The 21,601-nt window shown below is 46.6% G+C and overlaps 2 protein-coding genes across 3 annotated transcripts in view; one reads left to right on the top strand and one right to left on the bottom strand.

Moving 5' to 3' along the window:
• The window catches only part of LOC139059903 (endothelin-converting enzyme-like 1), a 40,314-nt gene that overhangs the window by 18,203 nt on the left and 510 nt on the right, over positions 1–21,601 (bottom strand). The gene's annotated exons all lie outside the window — the stretch shown is intronic.
• On the top strand, positions 1,843–20,634 carry LOC139060496 (galactosylgalactosylxylosylprotein 3-beta-glucuronosyltransferase S-like). 2 transcript variants are annotated; one of them, XM_070539653.1, is made up of 6 exons: positions 1,843–1,957; positions 2,284–2,373; positions 6,343–6,566; positions 12,574–12,777; positions 17,140–17,430; positions 20,482–20,634. In XM_070539653.1, exons 1-6 carry the CDS (start codon positions 1,942–1,944, stop codon positions 20,605–20,607), a joined length of 951 nt encoding a protein of 316 aa, XP_070395754.1. In that variant the 5' UTR covers positions 1,843–1,941; the 3' UTR covers positions 20,608–20,634. The 2 variants fall into 2 exon arrangements, with proteins under 2 accessions (XP_070395754.1, XP_070395755.1); XM_070539654.1 differs by lacking the exon at positions 12,574–12,777.

Here is a 21,601-nt window from a genome sequence, read left to right as displayed (position 1 = left end):
AGAGCCGCGACTTCCAGAGAGAGAGTAGAAGAAGCTATTAACATGAGAAACTCGCATCACCCACGAGGCTTCCATACTCACTCGCTTCATGCTTGCCAATTCTCCGCGTGCGCTAGGCCTCACTCATCCAGGATGCAGACCACGTGGCTGTCATACCGACGAATGTCTTTGAAAAAAAAAAAAAAAACTTCCGAAAAGGCTTAGCATGTTGAAAAGCTCAAACGCGCTGCAGCAGCCGTCGCCTCGGTCAAGAAAGCACGCCGCCGGCGCTAGCGATCAAAGTCCACACTAGCCCTACGTGTCAGTTAAAACAAAGGTTTCGAACGAAGCAAAACTGTTAAAGCTATCGTCGGATGCCCCAAGGGCCCCGCGCTGGCTACCAGATGTGGGGTCTCACCTGTGCTCTTGGCACAAAGGAAAGGGAACACAGTAGTGCAAGCATTCACAAGGATATTTATTGTGCCTTTCATACACCGATATAGTCAGCCGATAGAACATGCCGAAGGGCGCGCGACAAATCGAGGAAGTCCGCCTCACCGCGACCGGAGAGCAAGTGAATATCTTCGCTCACATGCTGGACACCAACACCTAATCGTTCGCGTGTACGGCCACGCGAATGGGGACACGTTCGAAAGATCGTGCTCGTCCATTTCGGTGTCCTGCTGTTGAGCCTTTCGCAGGACGGTCCTGTGAACGGTGGGTGATCGCGAGAAAGATCTGACCCAAATCAAATAGGAACAACCCACATACTGCCTTTTGCGTCAGTACCGCCACCGTTAGGAGGCGTTAGCAGCGCAACAGTCAAGCCATCTCTCGTGCTAGTGTGCAATCACACAGACTGCCACTGGCACGAAGCGACGCGGCAAAGCCGGATTACAGGGGAGGGGAGCCATGCGGGAAATACAATATCAGGGGACGTGTGAAAGTCAAGCGTTCCATCTATTTGGGCGCAGCGGCGGAAAATTTTGGGCTGTCATCTAGAATTTTCTTCTACGGACGAGATTTCAACTCTGCATAAAGTAAAATGTTCCTTGATTGCCAGCATATTGAGTTTTATTTGTTTTATCTTATGTTAGTGAATTACCAATTTTCATAAAATAATTGTTTCCAATCTATTTCTTTAGATTGTGACTTACCTATTCTAATATTTCGATTTCTGATTTCCTACGTTTCTTATTTCTTACAGTGTCTATTTCTGAGTTGGTGTATTCAACAACTCGGTTTTTGGTGAATCTCCCAGAGTGGGTATGTGGCATTAATTAGGCACTACATCGATTCGGATCAATGAGAGCGTGAAATGGCGCATTATGTATACCGCAGGTAACATTGGAGCCACAGATTATTTGTTTCGCAATACGGATGGAAATTCAACGTTTTGCAAAGAACACGAGGCAATTCAACATTCTTCTGTATGTCGTCACCGTTTCAATGTCGCAAAATAACAATGAAAAATAAATTTCGGAGCTTCCCTCCCACAGACTCTCTGTAGACTCGACAGATTACTCTCCTTTCTTGCGGAGCCTAGCCGATTCAGCCACAGTGGGTCCACGGGGTGGCGGGGCAGAAGCAGTCGGCACCCTCCCCCAACTTGCGATAATTGTATGCTACGGAGAACGTGTACTCCGGCAGTCACAATGCTAACGTTTGGGCTGCTATAAAAGTAGAAAATACCAATATTTATTGATAGTCTAATTTTTGGCGCTTACATGTAATCTAGCTTTTTCACATCACTCTTTATTAGTCCTAAAAGATTATTTCGAATTACGCTTTGAAATGATATGCTATTCTTGGCCAAGCCACTACAGCGGGAATGAGCTATACATTCAATGGGTAAGAAGAAGCTGAAGAAGTGCACAAACTCGTACAGGAAAACGAACCAACCAATCTTCTGTTTAAGTGACTTTGTCAGTGTTTTTCTAAGTGACCGCGATTGACTTTACGATGAGAGTGCGTTTCGGTGAGTAAAGCAGGCAACAACTGACAAGTGAGTTGCCTCAGTGGCTTTTCTTGGGTCCCTAATGAAAACTGGCGAACGAAAGCGCCACTTCAACGTAGGCACGGTAACGGTCACTTCTGGAAGATAACAGGTCATTGCCACAGTCTCACTTATATAGGTATAAAACCTACGTAGAGGGTGCGGACAACGTTTCACGTTCAGCGCATGCAGTGTTATTCGCGTTGCGTTCGCTTTCTCGACGCCCGCGAAACTATTTTAGCGCACCCTAACGAGAGTAAACCTCTCTCCACCTCGCCACCCTGCGCAACCCACTGTGCAATTCGCAGGCCACGTGTGCTCTCGCCTGCGGCGTAGAGTTTGGCGAAGGGTCGCCTTGTGCGCCGCAACTGGCATCATGCTGCTACTGGTGTTAAACGGTAAGTTGTACCCTTTTCTTCCGTGCAATTCGGTCAGAAAAATGCTGTCCATCGCTCTCCCCCCATAGTTGACTGTGCACGTTTTCTTAAAGGACTCTGACAACACTAGCAAGCTGCAACAAACGCAGCTGACGGAGTACCTAACCTGGGTTTCATAAATCGTCGCGCATCAAGATAGAAATTCCTGCCGCTCCTTTCTCTTACCAGAAAAAAAAAAGAAAAAACGCCTGCGTCCATCTTGCCTATGGTGGGCCTATAAATTAAATTTCTCGCTTTCAGTGGAATCAGATTACGTCATAAAAGTGATTGTGTCCCTCGATTCTCGCTATGGTGATGTAACCACCCGTCGGCAACAATCAAGATCTGTAGCAGAAGATTGCATTACTACGCGCATGGGTAGAAATTCAAACAAGACAGAAGTTGGAGGTTGGAAGCTGGTATTGGAAGTTGGAAAAGTGAGACAGAAGATGGAGGTTTGAAGTGATTAGGAACTTAGGGGCATGAGATTTTCTTTCTTTCTTTTTTTCTTTCTTTTTTTGTGCCTGACGAAGACATGTCTTCTCCGTGCCTAAACGCCGGCTCTAGCGTGAATTCTTGTTTGACTGTACAGTTGATAACTTCAAGGCTCCACCTTCATATGAACTTATCTCTTGTTTAGAATACTACGTGTCATTTTTGTCGACACAAACATTTAAGCGTCCACGCCACGCCCCACTTCGTGAGCGCTCTGTGTAACAAAAGTACCCACGTTGTCCAAGAGCCTCTCAGCACAGAGAGAAATCAAAGTGTCTGATACCAGTACTATTTGTCAGGTATACTCGGTGGCACAGCTAATGACTTGCCCATTGTTTACGTTGGGCCGCAGGGGCCGAATTCAGAAAACTTCTCATTCGCGAGTGTTGTTTGCCGCTAGCCGGCCACTTTCACCAATATGTACAACACTCCGGTTGGCTGACATTGCAAACAGCTATAGCTTAATGACTGTTTTCTGAAAACGAGCCCAACTCGCTGAAATGCGCGCGTCTTCTACATGTGGGAGTGGCTTGTAACAATATTGTTTTTGTTTCTGTTATTTTCCATGAAACGTATCTCCAAACCATGCGTTTGTATACCGTCGTAGGCCTTCACTACTAGCGATACTTCACCAATAGCCGGGCTATCAAAGCAATGCTCTGAGCTTAAGTTGACCACATGCAAACACGAAAAAATGTATGGTTGACACCTCTTTCACAGGAATCAGTATAGAACACGAAAGTGAAACGTGTTTTTACAGAAGCCGTTGCATGTTTATTGTGCGCCTAGAATTAATTTGCACGTAGCCATCAACGGCACCCTACCGCTGCACAGGAATCCTCCACAATTGACACACAAGCGGAAGTGGTCGAACAACTCGCAAAACCGAGAAGGAGGTACTGCATTGCACGCGCTGCGCAAGTACGCCGCAAACTACGGGCGTTCACAAACCGAATGCAAGAGAAACCGAACGGGTTGTGAGCAAATCACTTCGGGAACTCACGGTACGCTGCAGTGAAAGGCGCACGATTCGCGGGTCCGCGACCATGTTGCAGGTGTGCTTGGCGCGCGCGCGGCGTCGTGCTGCCAAGTTGATTCGGCGAAGGAACGAGCATTTTGGTTCGGCTCCGTAGTATTGTCTTGGGCAGCCAGCTGAGTTGCGACGCCCTCAGCTTCAGGAATGCGAGTGCCAGAGTTCGGAGCGTGCGCCGCGAACACGCGAAGCTGCGTCACGCTGGCGTGTCTCTCACCGGACCTAAGCGAGATTCGCCCGTCGACGCCGTTGCCTTTGTGCGCCGTTTAGCGCAACAGTTTTCCTAGTTGGTTTCACCGCAACTGAAGCAGTAGGCGGAGTGGAACCACTGCTGAGGCATGCTGAAGGTCCACTCCGTAGGCGACGAGGCTTCATAGGCTAATCCGACTCGAAAGACAAACCATGTGCGAAAACTGCGTCGTCACTCTGCGGAAGGCCTACATCGCCTACACCAGGCTACACTGCCTTGGAGCCTCCACTGCGCTGAAACTGCCGAAGCACTCCCTGTCGGCGCTCGATAGTTTCATGATGCAGTACTTTGCTTCACCGCGCCAAGGCGGTGGCGCCATTCCTGTCAAGGATTCATGTTTTCCGCGTTCACCACCCCCGTCACATCCAGTGCTGCCAACCCCGGGTTAATTCCCCTATAGATCTAGGAAATTTGCCTCGTCTTTAAGGAAAGAGGGAAATTTGTCAAAATCAAGGAAAATTTTCCGCTTACACATGTAGGAAAAAAACAATTGTCGCGATGGAACTACAGAGGTGACGGCATGTTTTCATTTACGTCCCCGCAAATTAGCTGCGCATTGGCATGCTAAGTATAACTGACAATCGTACAGCAGCTCACTGAACGCATATATTGTAATGTCAACGACAAGGCGTGGATGCTCCACGGCAGTTAACAGATTACTCTCAATGATATACATATTGCTGTTCGTACCTGGCTGTCCTGTCACTTTCTGCATACCTTTAATGAAATATTTATCTGGAACCTGCGATACCTGTGGGACACGCCACTCGATGGATTTCGCTACAAAGACCCAAGCAACTTCGTCCCACTCGAGGAGGTCTGCCTACGTGGCATGGTAATGTTAGAGTTATCTAAACCACTTGAATCAGGCCCCACAACTTCAGCCTGAAATGTCGGGAATTTTATATTGAAGGTTATGGGAAGATTTAATTCCTATAGACAATTCACAGATGAAGCCGTGGGAGGCAATCGATCCCCGCTCTGTAGTAGAGAGACGTGTTGCTTCATTTGGTCGCTGCTCTTGCTTCTTCGCTTCCTTTATTGGTTACGGCAGAGAACATTACCAAGCTCGACAACGGATGGAGGCATCTTCGTAACACGTATCTATATAGCTTTGCCTGCAGAAGTGAGTGTGGTACATTTTCAGAAGTGCATGCGACACATCACACAAGGTTACGGTGCCCCTACGTTTCCGGCATTAAGTGACTTCGCGAGCAAACTACTGTGCCTTCCTCATTCCAGCGCTGCCGTGGCGAGAGCTTTCTCTCAAATTAACCTCGTCGATACAAAAGACCTGGAACTGACTGGAAGCTGGGACCCTGCAGGCAACGCTTCACGCCAAGCAGCATTAGTTAGGAACGCACTGCTACGATTTTCCTGTGCAACAACGGCACATCAACCTCTCGCGAAAAGAGATGTACCATTTTGGGATGAACGATGTATCGACCCTCGAAAAAAATTTTTTTGCAACCTGTTACGCGACACAGGGGTGGGAGGGGTCGTGTGCCTCCAGTCGGGCAATGTGGCGTTTATTAATTTTAGCATTCGTTGCGTTTTCTTTTCTTTTATGTACGTATGTGTTTCAACTGCTCGATGAAGGGGCGCGGCTATATCCCTCGCATGAATGTGTATTTTACTAAAATTTTGCTCCAACGTTTGACTTTGTTCAGGCTGTGTGCGAATCAATGCTGTTGCATGCATTGCAACTTGCTCGGCGACATCATTTCAACTTAAGCGCAATGGCTTCAATAAATCCTTTCAAACGAATACATAAATAAGTCTTAAGAGCAAAATTTGCAGTGTATTTGCATAGCGCAAACGCCGTTCATCTTAAGGACAACATACTAAATAGCCGCATTCTGCGGACATCTAGAGAAATATAGGCGTTTTTTCTATCCGAGTTAGGAGAAAATTTGCTTCGGAGGTTGGCAACTCTGGTCACATCCGTTACAGGAGGTTGATCGTGAACCCCGACATAAAACACTTCCGCGTTAGAAAAAAGAAATGCTGACAAAAATAGTGCCTGTTTTTATCAGCATTCCTTTTTATTGGTGCCGGCGACAATAATATGCAGGCGACAATAAATATGCAGGCGACAATAAAATCGTGCTGAATTTCATTGCAGGACATCTTATTCTTTCTGTCGCGACTTCAACGGTGCTGTCCTTTGCAGTGGCTACGGTAACCTTGCCATCGTCGCTGCCTTCCGAGACGGGAGTCTTCAAAGCCGTCGGTGCGCGCTCCTGCGTCGGGGGACCCACGGTGTACGTGGTGACACCGACATATCGGCGGGCCACCCAGGCCCCCGACCTGGTCAGGCTTTCACAGGCGCTCATGCTGGCAGAGGCTCGCATCTTCTGGGTCGTCGTCGAGGATGCCGAACGCCCGTCCACGTTGGTGAGCATCTTTGCAAGAGTTGGATTCAGATGCGCGAAAACCCGCCGTGGTTGCTCAGTGGCTATGGTGTTAGGCCGCTGAGCACGAGGTCGCGAGATCGAATCCCGGCCACGGCGGCCGCATTTCGATGTGGGTGAAATGCGAAAACACCCGTGTACTTAGATTTAGGTGCACGTTAAAGAACCCCAGGTGGTCCAAATTTCCGGAGTCCTCCACTACGGCGTGCCTCATAATCAGAAAGTGGTTTTGGCACGTAAAACCCCATAATTCTTCTTCAGATGCGCGAAAGTTTGCTGAGTGCGGATGTTCCTCTCCCCCGCTTGTGCAGTAGCAGACCGCTGGCGCAGTGGAAAGGGTACACTGGGTAAAAGTGATATAGGAAACAAACTATGGAGCTATTCTCTACGGCAAAAAATAGCATTATCAAATGAATGAATTCAAAGAACGATGCCTTGTTGCTAGAAGTGCAGTTTAGATGTTTGAAAGGCGTGGTTACAGCGAGAAAATTCGCTGGTGAAGACAATTGAGCATAGTGCTTGAAAATAGAACGGAGACCATTGAGGGTAATTTGTAAGCATGCCACGGTATCCGTCTACAGGTAAACGAGGACGTAGTTATCCTGTCCGAAGCGTTCAACTTTAATATTAGACATCAGGAGGAAGGTGAATGAATCCGATGGAGACTTCAGTAAAATACAGATGGCGGACTGATAAAGTGAAGGTATAGGGGAGACAAAGAATTAAAATAACATTTAATATTGGGTATAGAAAGCATTCCTTTTCGACTATTCGTGTGCGGGAATCACGCATCAAAAATGTAATGCAACGTACTTGGGGGCATCAATCACGTTTTAAAGGGTGCGGTAGAAAATCAATCCAGTCGTGAATCCATCCGTCCAGACCCGCACAAGTTTCTGATGCATGTGACAAACTGTAGGTTTCGAAAACGCTTCTGGCATTTCTACGTATATAGTAATATGGAGTTGAATAAGCAGGCGATAGCCGCTAGCAGAGCTGTCATGTGTTTTAAGTTCACTTCATGTTTCTGGACGACCAAGCACACATACACGAAAGGTGAAAATCTCCACCAAATCAGATTTAGCGACCTCGTCTGTGAAGTCGAATGAAGACGTATTCGCGGATAACGAGTATTTGGTCACTCAGCCTATTCTGCCAAACGCTTAGGTGGTTTTCATTGCCGTATACATGGGCGGCGATCGTGTCTGCCACTGCTCTCCGATTTTGTCGCTTTCGGATTGACTTTCGGACCGGATCGGCTATGTGCATCCTGCGACTTCCGAGAGCCGAGAAGCCGTGCAAGAAGGGTGTGAGCGCTAGGGTAGCGGCAGGCAAGGGCCCCTGCGGCGTAATTTCAAGCGCTATTTCGCCAATACGCCGGTTTCTCGGTAGAACAGCTTCTTCGCAACGTCACGGCCGTAGTCATGCGTGCTAATATTCTACCGTGCGGAGACGTTGCTGGTGTTCATTGAAGGGGAGGGTCCTACCTGGATGGTGGTGTGAATTAATCATGTACAAGCTTGGTCAGTGCACTGATCAATCCGGCGATAAGGCTGCTGGGACAGCCTCAAAAGACGAGCGTTGTCAACCGGTTGGCTTTAGCAGTCGTACCGTGCACTCTTAAGCAAAAGTACACCCTTTGCAAAGGGTGTATGTTTGCCGCACAACGAGAATCGTCATCTGCCTTGCATACGTTTCTTTTCTTGAAAACGCTGCGCCCGCTACTTTCCTGTCGACAATGCTCTGTCATGCTCATAACGCGCATGTCGTTCGTGACTTGGAAGTGCCGGGCTCGCAGCGTTAAAGAAGGGAAATGCGGACAAGGCTGATGACAATTATTGTTGTGCGGCGAGATACGACCAAAGGGTGTAATTTTGCTTAAGAGTGTATGAAACGCCCGCATGACTGCCCTGCTGCCCATCAGGCCACGCAGTAGGGGTAGTATTGGGTGGTAAAGAAAGAGAAAAAGAAAGCACGGTAAATGTCTCCCAAACTGCAGACACGTCAACCTCTTCTATGTGGCACTATGGAAGAGGAGAAGCGGCGAAAGCAAGAAACTAAGAAACTAGACGTGAGAAAAGAGCCCTAAGTTTGAGGAAAATTGTAGAAGAGCGTGGACCGCGGATTTGTGCAGTGCTTGTGGACCTTCCGGGAAGCAAAGACGTCGCGAAGTGTTGGATGGGAGCCCAAGGCGAAGATAGACACCCAGGAGTTGGAGTGTCTCGGTGGTATGTGGATGACATTGGTGGAGAATGTGTTCAGGAGTCTCTTCTTGCAGTCCAGACAGGCTGGGGAGTCTACCCGACCGAAGCGGAAGCCTTAATGGGCCGTGTACACAAAGCTGATGCATCAGTTAACCGGGCAATATATTTCTGTGCTACAGAGTCCTTCCGAAGGCACGGGCTATAGCGGGTAACCTGCTGGCATTATCGGGCCAAGGTGATGGTTTATGATATGTGATGATGGATGGTTCATTTAGCTTCGTCAAAAGGTGCGGTGACTGAGGATGTGTGTGTGGACTTGGGATCTGTGAGGAGCTTTGGGTAAGATAGCTGCTTTCTTACTGGTGGAAATACTGACGTGAGATTGGGTTCACTTGAGGCGGATATTCTGCCAGTAAGAGTGTGCAGCTTCACCTCTGCAAAGAGCAGAGTCTGCAGCTTCACCAGTGCCCGGATGATGGATAGCTGGTGATGCACCGAGAGCTGGGTTATCTGGAAGGCCACTCTAGCTTCTGATAAGATAGTTGCGGAGGTCTTTTACAAATAGTCCAGGAGGAATTCGACCGCTAGATGAATGGAAACAAGCTCTGCCATTGTGGAGGCAGCAGCAAATGTTTCGCCACAGCAGCGGTGATGAAATGCGCATTGACTTTCGTGCTGCCTCTCGCCAAGTGGTGAGAATACAGCGTACACGAAGCTATCAGCCCTCTGGACGCTGTGTCGTTATCGCCGATCGCTTTTAAGGTAGGGTCCATGCATCTCGCTTGGACGCAAACTAAGTGGCGAGAACAGAGTGCACAAAAAGCTATCGGCACTCGGCGCGCTCTGTCCACATCGCAGGTCGCTTTCAAGAGAGCGCCCGCGCGGCCGCGCCATACGCGGCCACCGCCGGAGTACGGCTGATAATGATTCGACGCGGATGGATAAGGCGCTAAGCGACGATAACGGCTGATAATGATGGGAGTGAGTGAGCGAAAACTTTGCTGAGCTCTAGTAATTGTGTTTTACTGCGGCTGAGGCGGATTCTTCAGGCAAGTCTTCCTCCTTGTGTCTTCACCGGAGGTCTTCACCCGCAGCTTCGTCCGTCCTCTATCGCAATGGTCGGCTGCCCTCAGTCGAGGGCTCCGCTGGCCTCTGCTATCCGTCGTGCACGCCGCACTAGACCTAGCTGGTCTGCACTGTAGTCGCTGGACAGCAGTTCCTCCCATAGCTCCGCGCTTGGGTGTGATATGATTGGGACTAAGCCAGCTGGTTGACATGCCCATGTTATGTGGTATAATGTGTGTTTCTCATTGCACCATGAAGATTTGTCCTTATATAATCTGGGGTATATAACAGATGTGTCTTACCAGTACTCACGTACGGTGCAGAAACTTGGAGGCTTACGAAAAGGGTTCTACTTAAATTGAGGACGACGCAACGAGCTATGGAAAAAAGAATGATTGGTGTAACGTTATGGGATAAGAAAAGAGTAGGTTGGGTGAGGGAACAAACGCGAGTTAGTGACATCTTGGTTGAAATCTAGAAAAAGAAATGGGCATGGGCAGGACATGTAATCAGGAGGGAAGATAACCGATGGTCATTAAGGGTTACGGACTGGATTCCAAGGGAAGGGAAGCGTAGCAGGGGGCGGCATAAAGTTAGCTGGGCGGATGAGATTAAGAAGTTCGCAGGGACAACATGGCCACAATGAGTACATTAACGGGGTAGTTGGAGAAGTATGGGAGAGATCTTTGCCCGGCAGTGGGCGTAACCAGGCTGATGATGATGAGGATGAATGTGGGATGCATTTGGCTTCACACGTTAAGTTTAGGGTACGACCCCGTTTGTAGTTGTCTCCATGCAACAGCTTCTTCCCTGCTAAAAGATTTGTGCGGCGGGGGCACCGCTTCCTGCTGCCTTTGTAATTGTAGAAAATGGCGGAGTACTCTCGGGGGTGCAGGCGTGGGTTCCTTGAGGCTGCCGACGTTGAACGCTCGGTAATTAGTGCACTCTCGAGCTATCCTGTCCGCCTCTTGGTTCCCTGCCAACCCCGTGGGTCCCGGTACCCATACGATCTTGTGTGCGATCGCTTCATGTGGTTCTGTGCCTATCCCGTCCGCCTCTTGGTTCCCTGCCACCCCCGCGTGTCCCGGTACCCATACGATCTTGTGTGTGATCGCTTCATGTGGTTCTGCGCCTGTTTGTTGTTGTGTTTAACAGTCTACTGAGCGGATTATGCGGAGTGATCGGTGACTGATTCTGTCACGCTAGTAGTTGCGGCAGGCTGTTTGCGAGTCCGAGAGTATTGTTAGCGGCGGTCCGATCTGGTAGCCCTCCGCTGTCGCTAGAGCAACGGCCACTTCTTCAGCCTCGGCTACCGTGCGTTCTTGTAGCGATAATGATGGGGAAGTCATCAGAGCACCTGGCACCACCACCTGCAGTAGTTTGCTCGTGTTATCAGTTCACATTGCACCGCCGTCCGTAGTAGTTGGTGTCGACGCAGCGCTGTCGTTTGTACTGGTCGAATCAAGTCATAACAATGTTTACAGAAACAAATGAACCAACATTCCAACTATTACGAAAAAACATTTCTACACCATAACGCTGGAAAAATTACGCATGACGTCACCTGCGTGGCCTATCGCATAGCTCTCCCAACTGAGGTCCTAACTACCACGTAAATTGTAATGAAGTGGCTGAAAGCTCAGTGTGGGGCTGGGCCTATGCGATCAATAGGAATGCGCCATTTTAAAGCCCTACAAGAAATTACACGCGTTACGGGGGGCGTTTAAAGGCGTCACTAAATCATCAGAAGGACCTGCCCCAACGACTTGGCACGTTTGTAGAATATCGTCAAAATTTTAGAGTAACCTTAAGACTGGCTTGGAGGGCTTCTGGCCCTTCCCAAATAAAACCAGATTCAATCTGCGCATTGGTCGACAAGGCTTGATAGTTTTTAAATGACCGCAGCAGTAAGAGCGCAGAAGGCTTTGCTGGGCTATCTGACATTCCCCTCCGACATCTGCACCGCTTTAATAATGCTTCACACTTCGGCATATGTTTATGAGGCAGTCTTGTTTTGATTAACCTGTCCCAATAATATTTAGTGCGACGTTATATTTTTCCCTGCACTGGATTGCTTTGATTTGTTAGCGTTTGAACAACATATGCACAGTGTATTATAAAAAATACTTTTCGTCATGTGGAGTCCTTCATTCATGCAAGAACACTTAGTCAATCTCAAACTGACCTCTTACAGAGGCACGGCTAGTAGTCCGATTTGTGTAAGGATTGAAAACAAAACGCTCTTCTGCGCAATAGGCGCGTATACCTGATCAGATATTTTCGAAGCCATAACTATTCGGCATAGGATGGGCATCGTTATGGCTAATAGTAGTGACATCAAGCCAACATGAACTCTTCTGGCGTAGTCTGTCGTGGAGCAGTTGAAAACCGGCAACATCTCTTTTGGAAATTTCATTTTTTTTACTTCCTGTACTTTTAAGGGGAAACGCCATTTATTCTTTTCAATAACACCTTCTCGAGGGGCTCAGAAACTTAACGTAAGAATTCTCAGAAAATTCATGATCAATTTATTCTGCTCAAGATTTTATCAAAATCCGAATAATTGGCCCGCAGTTCCGTGTGTCACGTTGTACGCTGTAACTAGTACATTGCGAAGTAAACCTGGAAGCCCTAAAGCACGAAAGAAATTATTGAATTTCTTTCGACACATAAACGGTTAATCAGGGTGAAGACTATGAACAAATAATTGCATATCTGCAGGTTCAAAAAATAATGCGCCGGTCAGGGCTTGCCGGCGTTCAGCTGGCCAGTCGGACTCCCCCGGAATTTCGTGCATCGAAATATGGCAGGGGCGTCGCCCCTCGCTTGAAGGCGATAGCGTGGCTGCGAGCCAACGCCGTGCTGCCCTCTGTCCTGTACTTCGCCGATGACGACAACTCGTACGACCGCCGCGTCTTCGCCCAGGTAAAGACGCTGCTCGCTGTGGTGGCACTTTAGACGCTTTACTGTAGCACGTGTTAGAATTAGTACACTGCACGCCACAACTAAGTGCTATTGCAGGGGCGCTTCCATTTATAGCGATAGCTATGCATCGACACTCCAAGCGGGCAAATTTCTACAGCGAAGCTGTATATGACTCGGATCTCGGGATTTCTTCGTCTACGTCGACAGAACAATCGACGATTCCCCGAAATGAAGTGAAAATGTGCCCATCTCCATTGCAATTACGCATGCAAGACACACCCCAGTATTTATTTCAATAAAAAAAAAGCACAAGATAATCGCCAAACCACATGAGAGATGATAAGGCGCGTGCGAACAATGCGAAGCACGTAGCGTTCACCCGCATGCGTTTTCCGATAAATATGATGGTTACATGGGCTGCAGTTGCCGGGAAGCGAAAGCGGCAACTGTAGCATACGAAGCAAGGAGTGACGTCACTACACCTTCATATGTAAAAGCAGAACTGGCCTAGCAAATGATTTCATTTGGTATTACGATAGCGCTATGGGAAGGCCACGCATAGTTAGGACTCCCGAAAAGAAGCGTGAACGTGATGACTGGTGACGGGAACATTCACGTCAGTATGCCTACCGACGTCACGATCAGGCTAGGCAGTACGCAGCGGTTGTTGGCCAAAGCAAGTCACGCACAGTCAGGCGGTCTTTTACACCTTACCTTTTAGTTGGGTACAGTGCATTTTATTGTCTTGATGTCAATCACTTCATGTAGTCCATTGCTCAATCCTAGGCTATGTCACATTGGTCCATGAAATCAGGTGATGCAACAGCTTCGCTGGCTAACCACCTTCACAGGGTCGATTCAAGCGCAATTTTTTTCCGCCACCGTTGCCGTGATGTATCTCATCATCATCATCATCACACCACCACCACCACCACCGCCACCACCACCACCACCATCATCATCATCATCGTCATCATCATCGTCATCATCATCATCATCATCATCATCGTCGTCGTCGTCGTCATCATCATCATCAGCCTGGTTACGCCCACTGCAGGGCAAAGACCTCTCCCATACTTCTCCAACTACCCCAGTCATGTACTAATTGTGGCCATCTCATCCACCCACCTAAATTTCTGCCGCCCCCTGCTACGTTTCCCTTCCCCTGGAATCCAGTCCGTAACCCTTAATGACCATCGGTTATCTTCTCTCCTGATTACATGTCCTGCCCATGCCCATTTATTTTTCTTGATTTCAACTAAGATGTCATTAACCCGCGTTTGTTTCCTCACCCAATCTGCTCTACGTGAGTACTGGTAAGACACAGCTGTTATACACTTTTCTATTGAGGGATAGTGGCAACCTGCTGATCATGATTTGAGAATGCCTGCCAAACGCCCCCCAGCCCATTTTTATTCTTCTGATTATTTGAGTCTCATGATCCGGATCCGTGGTCACTACCTGCCCTAAGTAGTTGTATTCCCTTACTACTTCTAGTGCCTCGCTACCTACCGTAAACTGCTGTTCTCTTTCGAGACTGTTAAACATTACTTTTTCTGCAGATTAATTTTTAGACCGACCCTTCTGCTTTGCCTCTCCAGATCAGTGAGCATGCGTTGAAATCGGTCCTCTGAGTTGCTAAGCAAGGCAATATCTTCAACTTTTATCCCCAATACCTCCCACTTCAGGTCTCTGAATATCTCCTGTAAACACGCTGTAAATAGCATTGGAGAGATCGTATCTCCCTGTCTGACGCCTTTCTTTATTGGGATTTTGTTGCTTTCTTTATGGAGGACTACGGTGGCTGTGGAGCAGCTATAGATATCTTTCAGTATTTTACATATAGTTCGTCCACACCCTGATTCCGTAATGCTTCCATGACTGCTGGGGTTTCGACTGAATCAAACGTTTTTCGTAATCAATGAAAGCTGTATATAAAGATTGGTTATATTCCGCACATTTCTCTATCACCTGATCAATAGTGTGAATATGGGGCTGGGGAATGGGGCTGTGGCCTAGTCAAGCTGTTCTGAAAAACATTTTTTTGTCACAGTCCTTCTTTCTGTGTCATTGACAGAACGAAAATAAAAGACTGATTGATTGATTGAATGTGGTCTATTGTTGAGTAGCCTTTACGGAATCCTGCCTGGTCCTTTGGTTGACAGAAGTCTAAGTTGTACTGATTCTATTTGCGATTACCTTAGTAAATACTTTGTAGGCAACGGACAGTAAGCTGATCGGTCTATAATTTTTCAAGACTTTGGCGTCCCCTTTTTTATGGATTATGATTATGTTAGCGTTCTTCCAAGATTCGGGTACGCTCGAGGTCATGAGGCACTTTGTACATAGGGTGGCCAGTCTTTCTAGAACAATGTTCCCACCATCCTTCAACAAATCTGCTGTTACCTGATCCTCCCCAGCTGCCTTCCCCCTTTGCATAGCTCCCAAGACTTTCCCTACTTCTTCCGGCGTTACTTGCGGAATTTCAAGTTCCTCTAGACTATTCTCTCTTCCATTATCGTCGCGGGTGCCACTGGTACTGTATAAACCTCTATAGAACTTCTCAGCCACTTGAACGATCTCATCCATATTAGTGATGATATTGCCGGCTTTGTCTCTTAAGGCATACATCTGATTCTTGCCTATTCATAGTTTCTTCTTCACTGCTTTTAGGCTTCCTCCGTTTCTGACAGCATGTTGAATTCTATCCATATTATACTTCTTTATGTCAGCTGTTTTACGTTTGTTTATTAACTTTGAAAGTTCTGCCAGTTCTATTCTAGCTGTAGGGTTAGAGGCTTTCATACATTGGCGTTTCTTGATCAGATCTTTCGTATCCTGCGATAGCTTACTGGCATCCTGTCTAATGGAGTTACCACCGACTTCTATTGCACATTCCTTAATGATGACCGTAAGATTGTCGTTCCTATCTTCAATACTAAGGTCCTCTTCCTGAGTTAAAGCCGAATACCTGTTCTGTAGCTTGATCCGGAATTCCTCTATTTTCCCTCCTGCCGCTAACTCATTGATCGGCGTCTTATGTACCAGTTTCTTTCGTTCCCTCCTCGAGTCTAGGCTAATTCCAGTTGTTACCATCCCGTGGTCACTGCAGCGCACCTTGCCGAGCATGTCCACATCTTGTGTGATGCCAGGGTTAGCGCAGAGTATAAAGTCTGTTTCATTTCTAGTCTCGCCATTCGCGCTCTCCTCCCCGTCCACTTTCGGCTATACCGCTTGCTGAAGAAGGTATTCATTATCCGCATATTATTCTGTTCTGCAAACTCTACTAATAACTCTCCCCTGCTATTCCTAGAGCCTATGGCATATTCCCCTACTGCCTTGTCTCCAGCCTGCTTCTTGCCTGCCCTGGCATTGAAGTCGCCCATCAGTATGGTGTACTTTGTTTTGACTTTACCCTTCACCGATTCCACGTCTTCATAGAAGCTTTCGAATTCCTGGTCATCATGACTGGTTTTAGGGGCGTAGACCTGTACGACCTTCAATTTGTACCTCCTATTAAGTTTCACAACAAGACCTGGCACCCTCTCGTTAATGCTATAGAATTCCTGTATGTTACCAGCTATATCCTTATTAATCAGGAATCCGACTCCTAGTTCTCGTCTCTGCGCTAAGCCCTGGTAGCACAGGACATGCCCGCTTTTCAGCACTGTATTAGGATGTCACATGATCGAGCGCGCCGGCCTAGAGGGGAGACACCAGGTGCCACTAGGCAGGTGCCACTGTGCAATGAGCCTCTTTCACGCCAAATTGAATGGATACTGCTTTGCCCCGTAAGGAGCTCGATCAGCTCGAAGAATGCAAGCTGGCTGTACAGAACTACGACTAGATGTGGCGTTCACTCGGCGCTGTCTGCACCTTATCGGCCGTACAAACAAGTTGCGACTGTGAGGAGTGTGATGTTCCTGACACTAAAGAACTAACTTTGCGCATGTGCCTGCGATATGCGCTGCAATGACTCTTACAGGCACAACATTTGTCTAAGTTACACAATCAACTTTTGCCTGAAGAGGTTTGCCTGGGGCTTTGACCTCACCCTTGTCGTCGTCATATTCTTAAGGATCTCGTCAAAGCTTTGCAAGAGAGTGGTGTTCATTTGCGACTTCGAGAGTTTTCGCTGCTCAACTTCAATCACCGCCGTATACGCTCCCATCATCCACGGTTCTTTTTTTCTCTGGTATTTTTTACGCCAATTTTCCTTCTCCAATGCTGAATAGCAGGTCGGAACTTTGATTCATGCCGACCTGCCAGATTTTCTGTCATAATAACTGTATCTCTGTCACTCATAGTGCTTCGCTGCAACACGGCTGTGCTGATTCTGCCTTTGCCGCTTTTCACGCGCAGATCACCCAGGTTCAGCGGGTTGGCGTGTTTCCCGTGGGAATGATAGACCAGCAAAACTTCAGCTCTCCCGTGGTGTCGCCCGACGGCCGGGTGGTAGGCTTTCACGACCCGTACGGGGCTGCGAGGGCCTTCCGCGTGGACATGGCCGGCTTCGCCGTCAACATGTCGCTCGTCCTGTCCAGCGCCAACCCAACCATGCCCTACAAGCGAGGCCATCTCGAGACCGCGTTCCTCGAGAGCCTTGGCGTCACAATCAACGACTTGGAGCCACTGGCAAACAACTGCACCGAGGTATATTTTTAGGTTGCTGAATTTTTTTTCGTTTTTCGCTCGAAAAAAAAAAAGCTGATGTTGTAACCGCGCGCACAGTCACGTTGGAAAGCAGCTATAGTGCGCATGCCAGCACATCCTAATATGAGCGGCTATGTCCGATGGTAAAGGGCTCTTCTTTCCTTGAAACATGTCCGCGCACTGCGCGTGTACGTGACACTGGAAGGGGGTTTCTGCACCCACGTCAGCTCTGGCGATACGTAAGCTACACTGGTTCTGCGAGAAGTGCATTCTGGGGGAAACCGTTGTGAGGAATTACTTATTCAAATACTGATAAAATTCAGGAATGCCTTTCAGAGACAACCACTGGACTGATTCGAATAAAATTTATTGCAGCTGAGAGAAACAAAAATTGAAATATCAAAACTGTAGCATGCAGAATTTTGATTTAGCGGAAGTTGGTAAGTTAAAAATTCAGAAAAGAAATTCTAAGGCGGGTGGGTGCGTAATTACTGAAAATTTCAAACACGTGTCGAATAGCAGTGCTTATTCGATTCGTATTCTATTTGAGAATTTGCTAATTGGAGCCCTTGAATATTTGTTTCTTTTCGTATATAAGGAATAACAACAACAAGATCATATTATTAGCTCGTGCACGTTTCCTATGTGATAGCATTTAACCTTAGACAAATCGTGATTGAACCTACACGCATACAAGGCACAGTAAAAAAAAAACCATTCTGGACCGTATTGCTTTAGGCTAACACTTCCCGCGAAGTGCTATAAAATCAGATATTATTCAAGGGATCTCAGACCACGATATATCGATACGCACTTTACCACTTAGCAGCAGAATGACGAAGCGCAGCGAAGTTTCTTTGATAATCAACTTTCACAGAGCAGATGACAGCAATGTGCAAACGCACTTAGACCATGAGTTTCACAGCTTTTCATAGCTGGCGGCTGATGCATCCTATGATATAAAGACTCTTTAGATTACGTTAAAATTGATTGCATTTCTTTATACTGATAAGTATATTCCGAAAAAAAAATAATGAAACAGTAAAGCTCAAACCCATGGATCACGTGAGAGGTTATTCAGTCGAAGCGCCGACTTTATCGGCTTCGTAAAACGGCAAAGAATAATCCAAGCCAGTCGACAACTTAAAAACTTCTGTACGCCACAGCAGACCTCAGGAGTAGAACCAAGGCAGTCAAAGATTATAATTTTAACTTAACTCTTCCCAAATTCCTTACAAATAATCCCCATTGGTTCTAGAAGCGCTTCAGTAGAAACGTAGTAGAGCCACAATTAGCTGCAGAATAAAACCGAATAAAGGATGCTTGATTTAATGATTTTTCCAGTCAGTATTAACAGTAAAAAATGAGACTATACCCTCGGTTGATTCATGCATTACTATGAGCATCGATGACCTAAAGATCCCAGATGCTCGTATCTTGAACCTGCGGTGGAACATTGATTCTAAGAAATCTAGTGGCTTTGATGACATTCCAAACGACTTTCTTAAAAGGTGCGCAGAATGGTGCCGAATATATGTCGGCTTAATTTTCAGGAAATCTTTCCAATGAACTAAGTTGCCGTCAGACTGGAAAATAGACAATATCATGCCAATACGTATGTCCGGAGATAAAGGTATGGTATAAATTATAGGCCGGCGTATCCCTCACTAGTACATTGGGTAAACTCCTAGAACATATTATATTTAAACACATTTCAGTTTTCCTTGAATGAGTAAACTTCCTTCTTCTAAGGAGCACGGACTCCGAAATGGCTTATCAAATATTACTCCATTGACAGAAGTTGTACATGGCCTTGCGCTCAGCCTGAATAACCATAGCCAAACAGATATGGTTCTACTAGATCTAGTATTAGATAACTAGATCTAGTACTAGTGTACTAGATCAAAGCGTTTGATAGTGTATGCCATAACAAGTTCAGTGTGAAAGTAGAAGCTGTTTTATGTAACGGGGCCCATCACCGGCCAGATTAAAGATTTTTTGTTGAACGGGAAAGAATTTGCATTCTTCGAACGTGCGACATCAAAGACTATTTCATATCATCAGGAGCACCACAAGGATCAGTCCGTGGGCCGTTGTTATTCCTAATCTTTATTAATGACATTGCAACGTACATCGATTTTAGCATTAAGCATTTCGCCGATGACTGTGCTATTTACCGAGAAATTAGCAATCATGCACACCGTCTGTTTCTGAGTGCGTCTCTTAACACAATATCTCAATGTTGTGAGCAGTGGCAGATATCATTTAACGTAAAAAAAAAAAAAAAATAAGAATCCACCGTATTCACTGTGATAAGAAAAAAAAGAACACTCACACTTTATTTACGCAATCAATGGCAGAGAGCTAGCTAAATTAAATGAGCATAAATATGTACATAAATATCACGCTTTTCTGCTGCCCTCAAATGCAGCTCGCACATTGACAACATTACCGCACCAGCAACACGTCAATTACTCTTTCTTAAAAGGTGCCTAAAGCTAGCGCCTATTCCCCTTAAATTGCTCATATACATTCATAAGACCGATCTTGGAATATGCAAATGTGGTTTGGTTCCCTCACACAAAGTCTAACTTAGCAAAAGCGCAAGGGTTGCAAAGGAAGCCAAAAGATTTATACATAATAAGTACAGGCGCACTGGTTCATCTACTCATCTTCCAGCTGTGAAAGACGCTGTCAGAGGGAGCGAAAGAAGCGCGCCTAAAGTTTTCGTTTCAATACCGTCCAGGTAAGCGAATCGAATATTCCTACAAAACGAAACATTTAAGCCTTATTTTTCAGTAATTAGGCGGACCAAATTAAGTGAGATCAGTGTAGTTTGGTGTATACGAAAGTATGTTTTTTTTGTGCGGCTGTTTTGTAACGGACGCGAACTGCATTTCTCACTCGCCTGCCACTTATTTGTAATAATTCCGCGATGTCCGTTCAGCGACTTGCTAAAAAAAAAGTGGGCCACGTTGGCCACAACTGATTATTTTATGTGCTCGATGGCGCCTCCTGAAACCATGCTGCTTTCCGGCCCTTTTCATGCAGGTACTGGCGTGGCACACGCACATTGGGCGAAGAGACTTTCCTTCGGGTGATGCAGTTCTTGGTCTGAACTTTACGTCCCCGAACAATTTACCGCTACTATACCAGAACATTTTGGAAGGAGTTTAATATATGCGTGTATCTACGGTCTTGTCCCTCGTGTGAAGTTTTTCACTGACTTGTGTCGAGGGAAAGCGTGGGCAAGAAATGTCGACCGACGCTGTCAAGCACCGACAAGAAAAAGAAAGCGCCACGTATACCTTTGGCTTTCTATTCTGCCTAGTCGCACCTCAGAGAATTTTTAAACCTAACAGCCTTTGTTGCGCTTGCGTGGCTCAAATAATGTGGCGAACTCCGTTACGCCGCAAGTTCTACAATGCAAATTGGCGCACACCAGACCTAGATTCGCTGAGTGTGAAGTAGCATTCAGATATTGCGGGTGAATCCAAGCAAGCATTCCGGCGATTTCATTTCCACGGTCCGATTTCGGCACGCAAATATGTTTGCGGAGGATGGCACCTTACTTTGAATAAGGTGAGTTGTTTGCTTTGAATAAATTTAATTTTCACCTGTGACACTCGTTCCTGTCTTAAGAAGCGAACAAACACTGACACCAAGGACAACGTAGGGCAAATTACTTGTGCTTAATACATGAAAATGAAGAAACGATAAAGTAATGGAAATTAAAGTGGATGAAAAAACAACTTGCCGCAGGTGGGAACCGAACCCAAAGCCTTCGCATATCGCGTGCGATGCTCTACCAATTGAGCTACTTGAGTATCTTCTTGTAGAGAAAATACTTCGAAATTCCATCTCGAAAATTAGGCACTGCTATAAGCACTGAAAAGATTCTTTCCTTTGCGGCAATAAAATTGGTTTTTCGTCACAGGAACGTACGCAGAATCGTATGTGAGTTCCTTGGTGACACAAGGAGAATACCTAGTTTATTTACTGATTTGTTCTTCATTATCTTACGAAGTTCATATTCCTGTTAATTTGTTGATTTATTATTCGACAATATTCCAATTACAACGATTAAAACTTACTACTTTCTAGCTTGCTCTCCTTTCGAAAACACACGTTTTCCTATAACCGTTTTTCGTTTAACGCCGGCTTCTTGGCC

Source organism: Dermacentor albipictus, chromosome 5, assembly GCF_038994185.2.
Source record: "Dermacentor albipictus isolate Rhodes 1998 colony chromosome 5, USDA_Dalb.pri_finalv2, whole genome shotgun sequence".
Taxonomy (NCBI): Eukaryota; Metazoa; Arthropoda; class Arachnida; order Ixodida; family Ixodidae; genus Dermacentor; species Dermacentor albipictus.
Note: the sequence above shows the minus strand (reverse complement) of the source record. Positions and strands in the feature narration are given on the sequence as shown.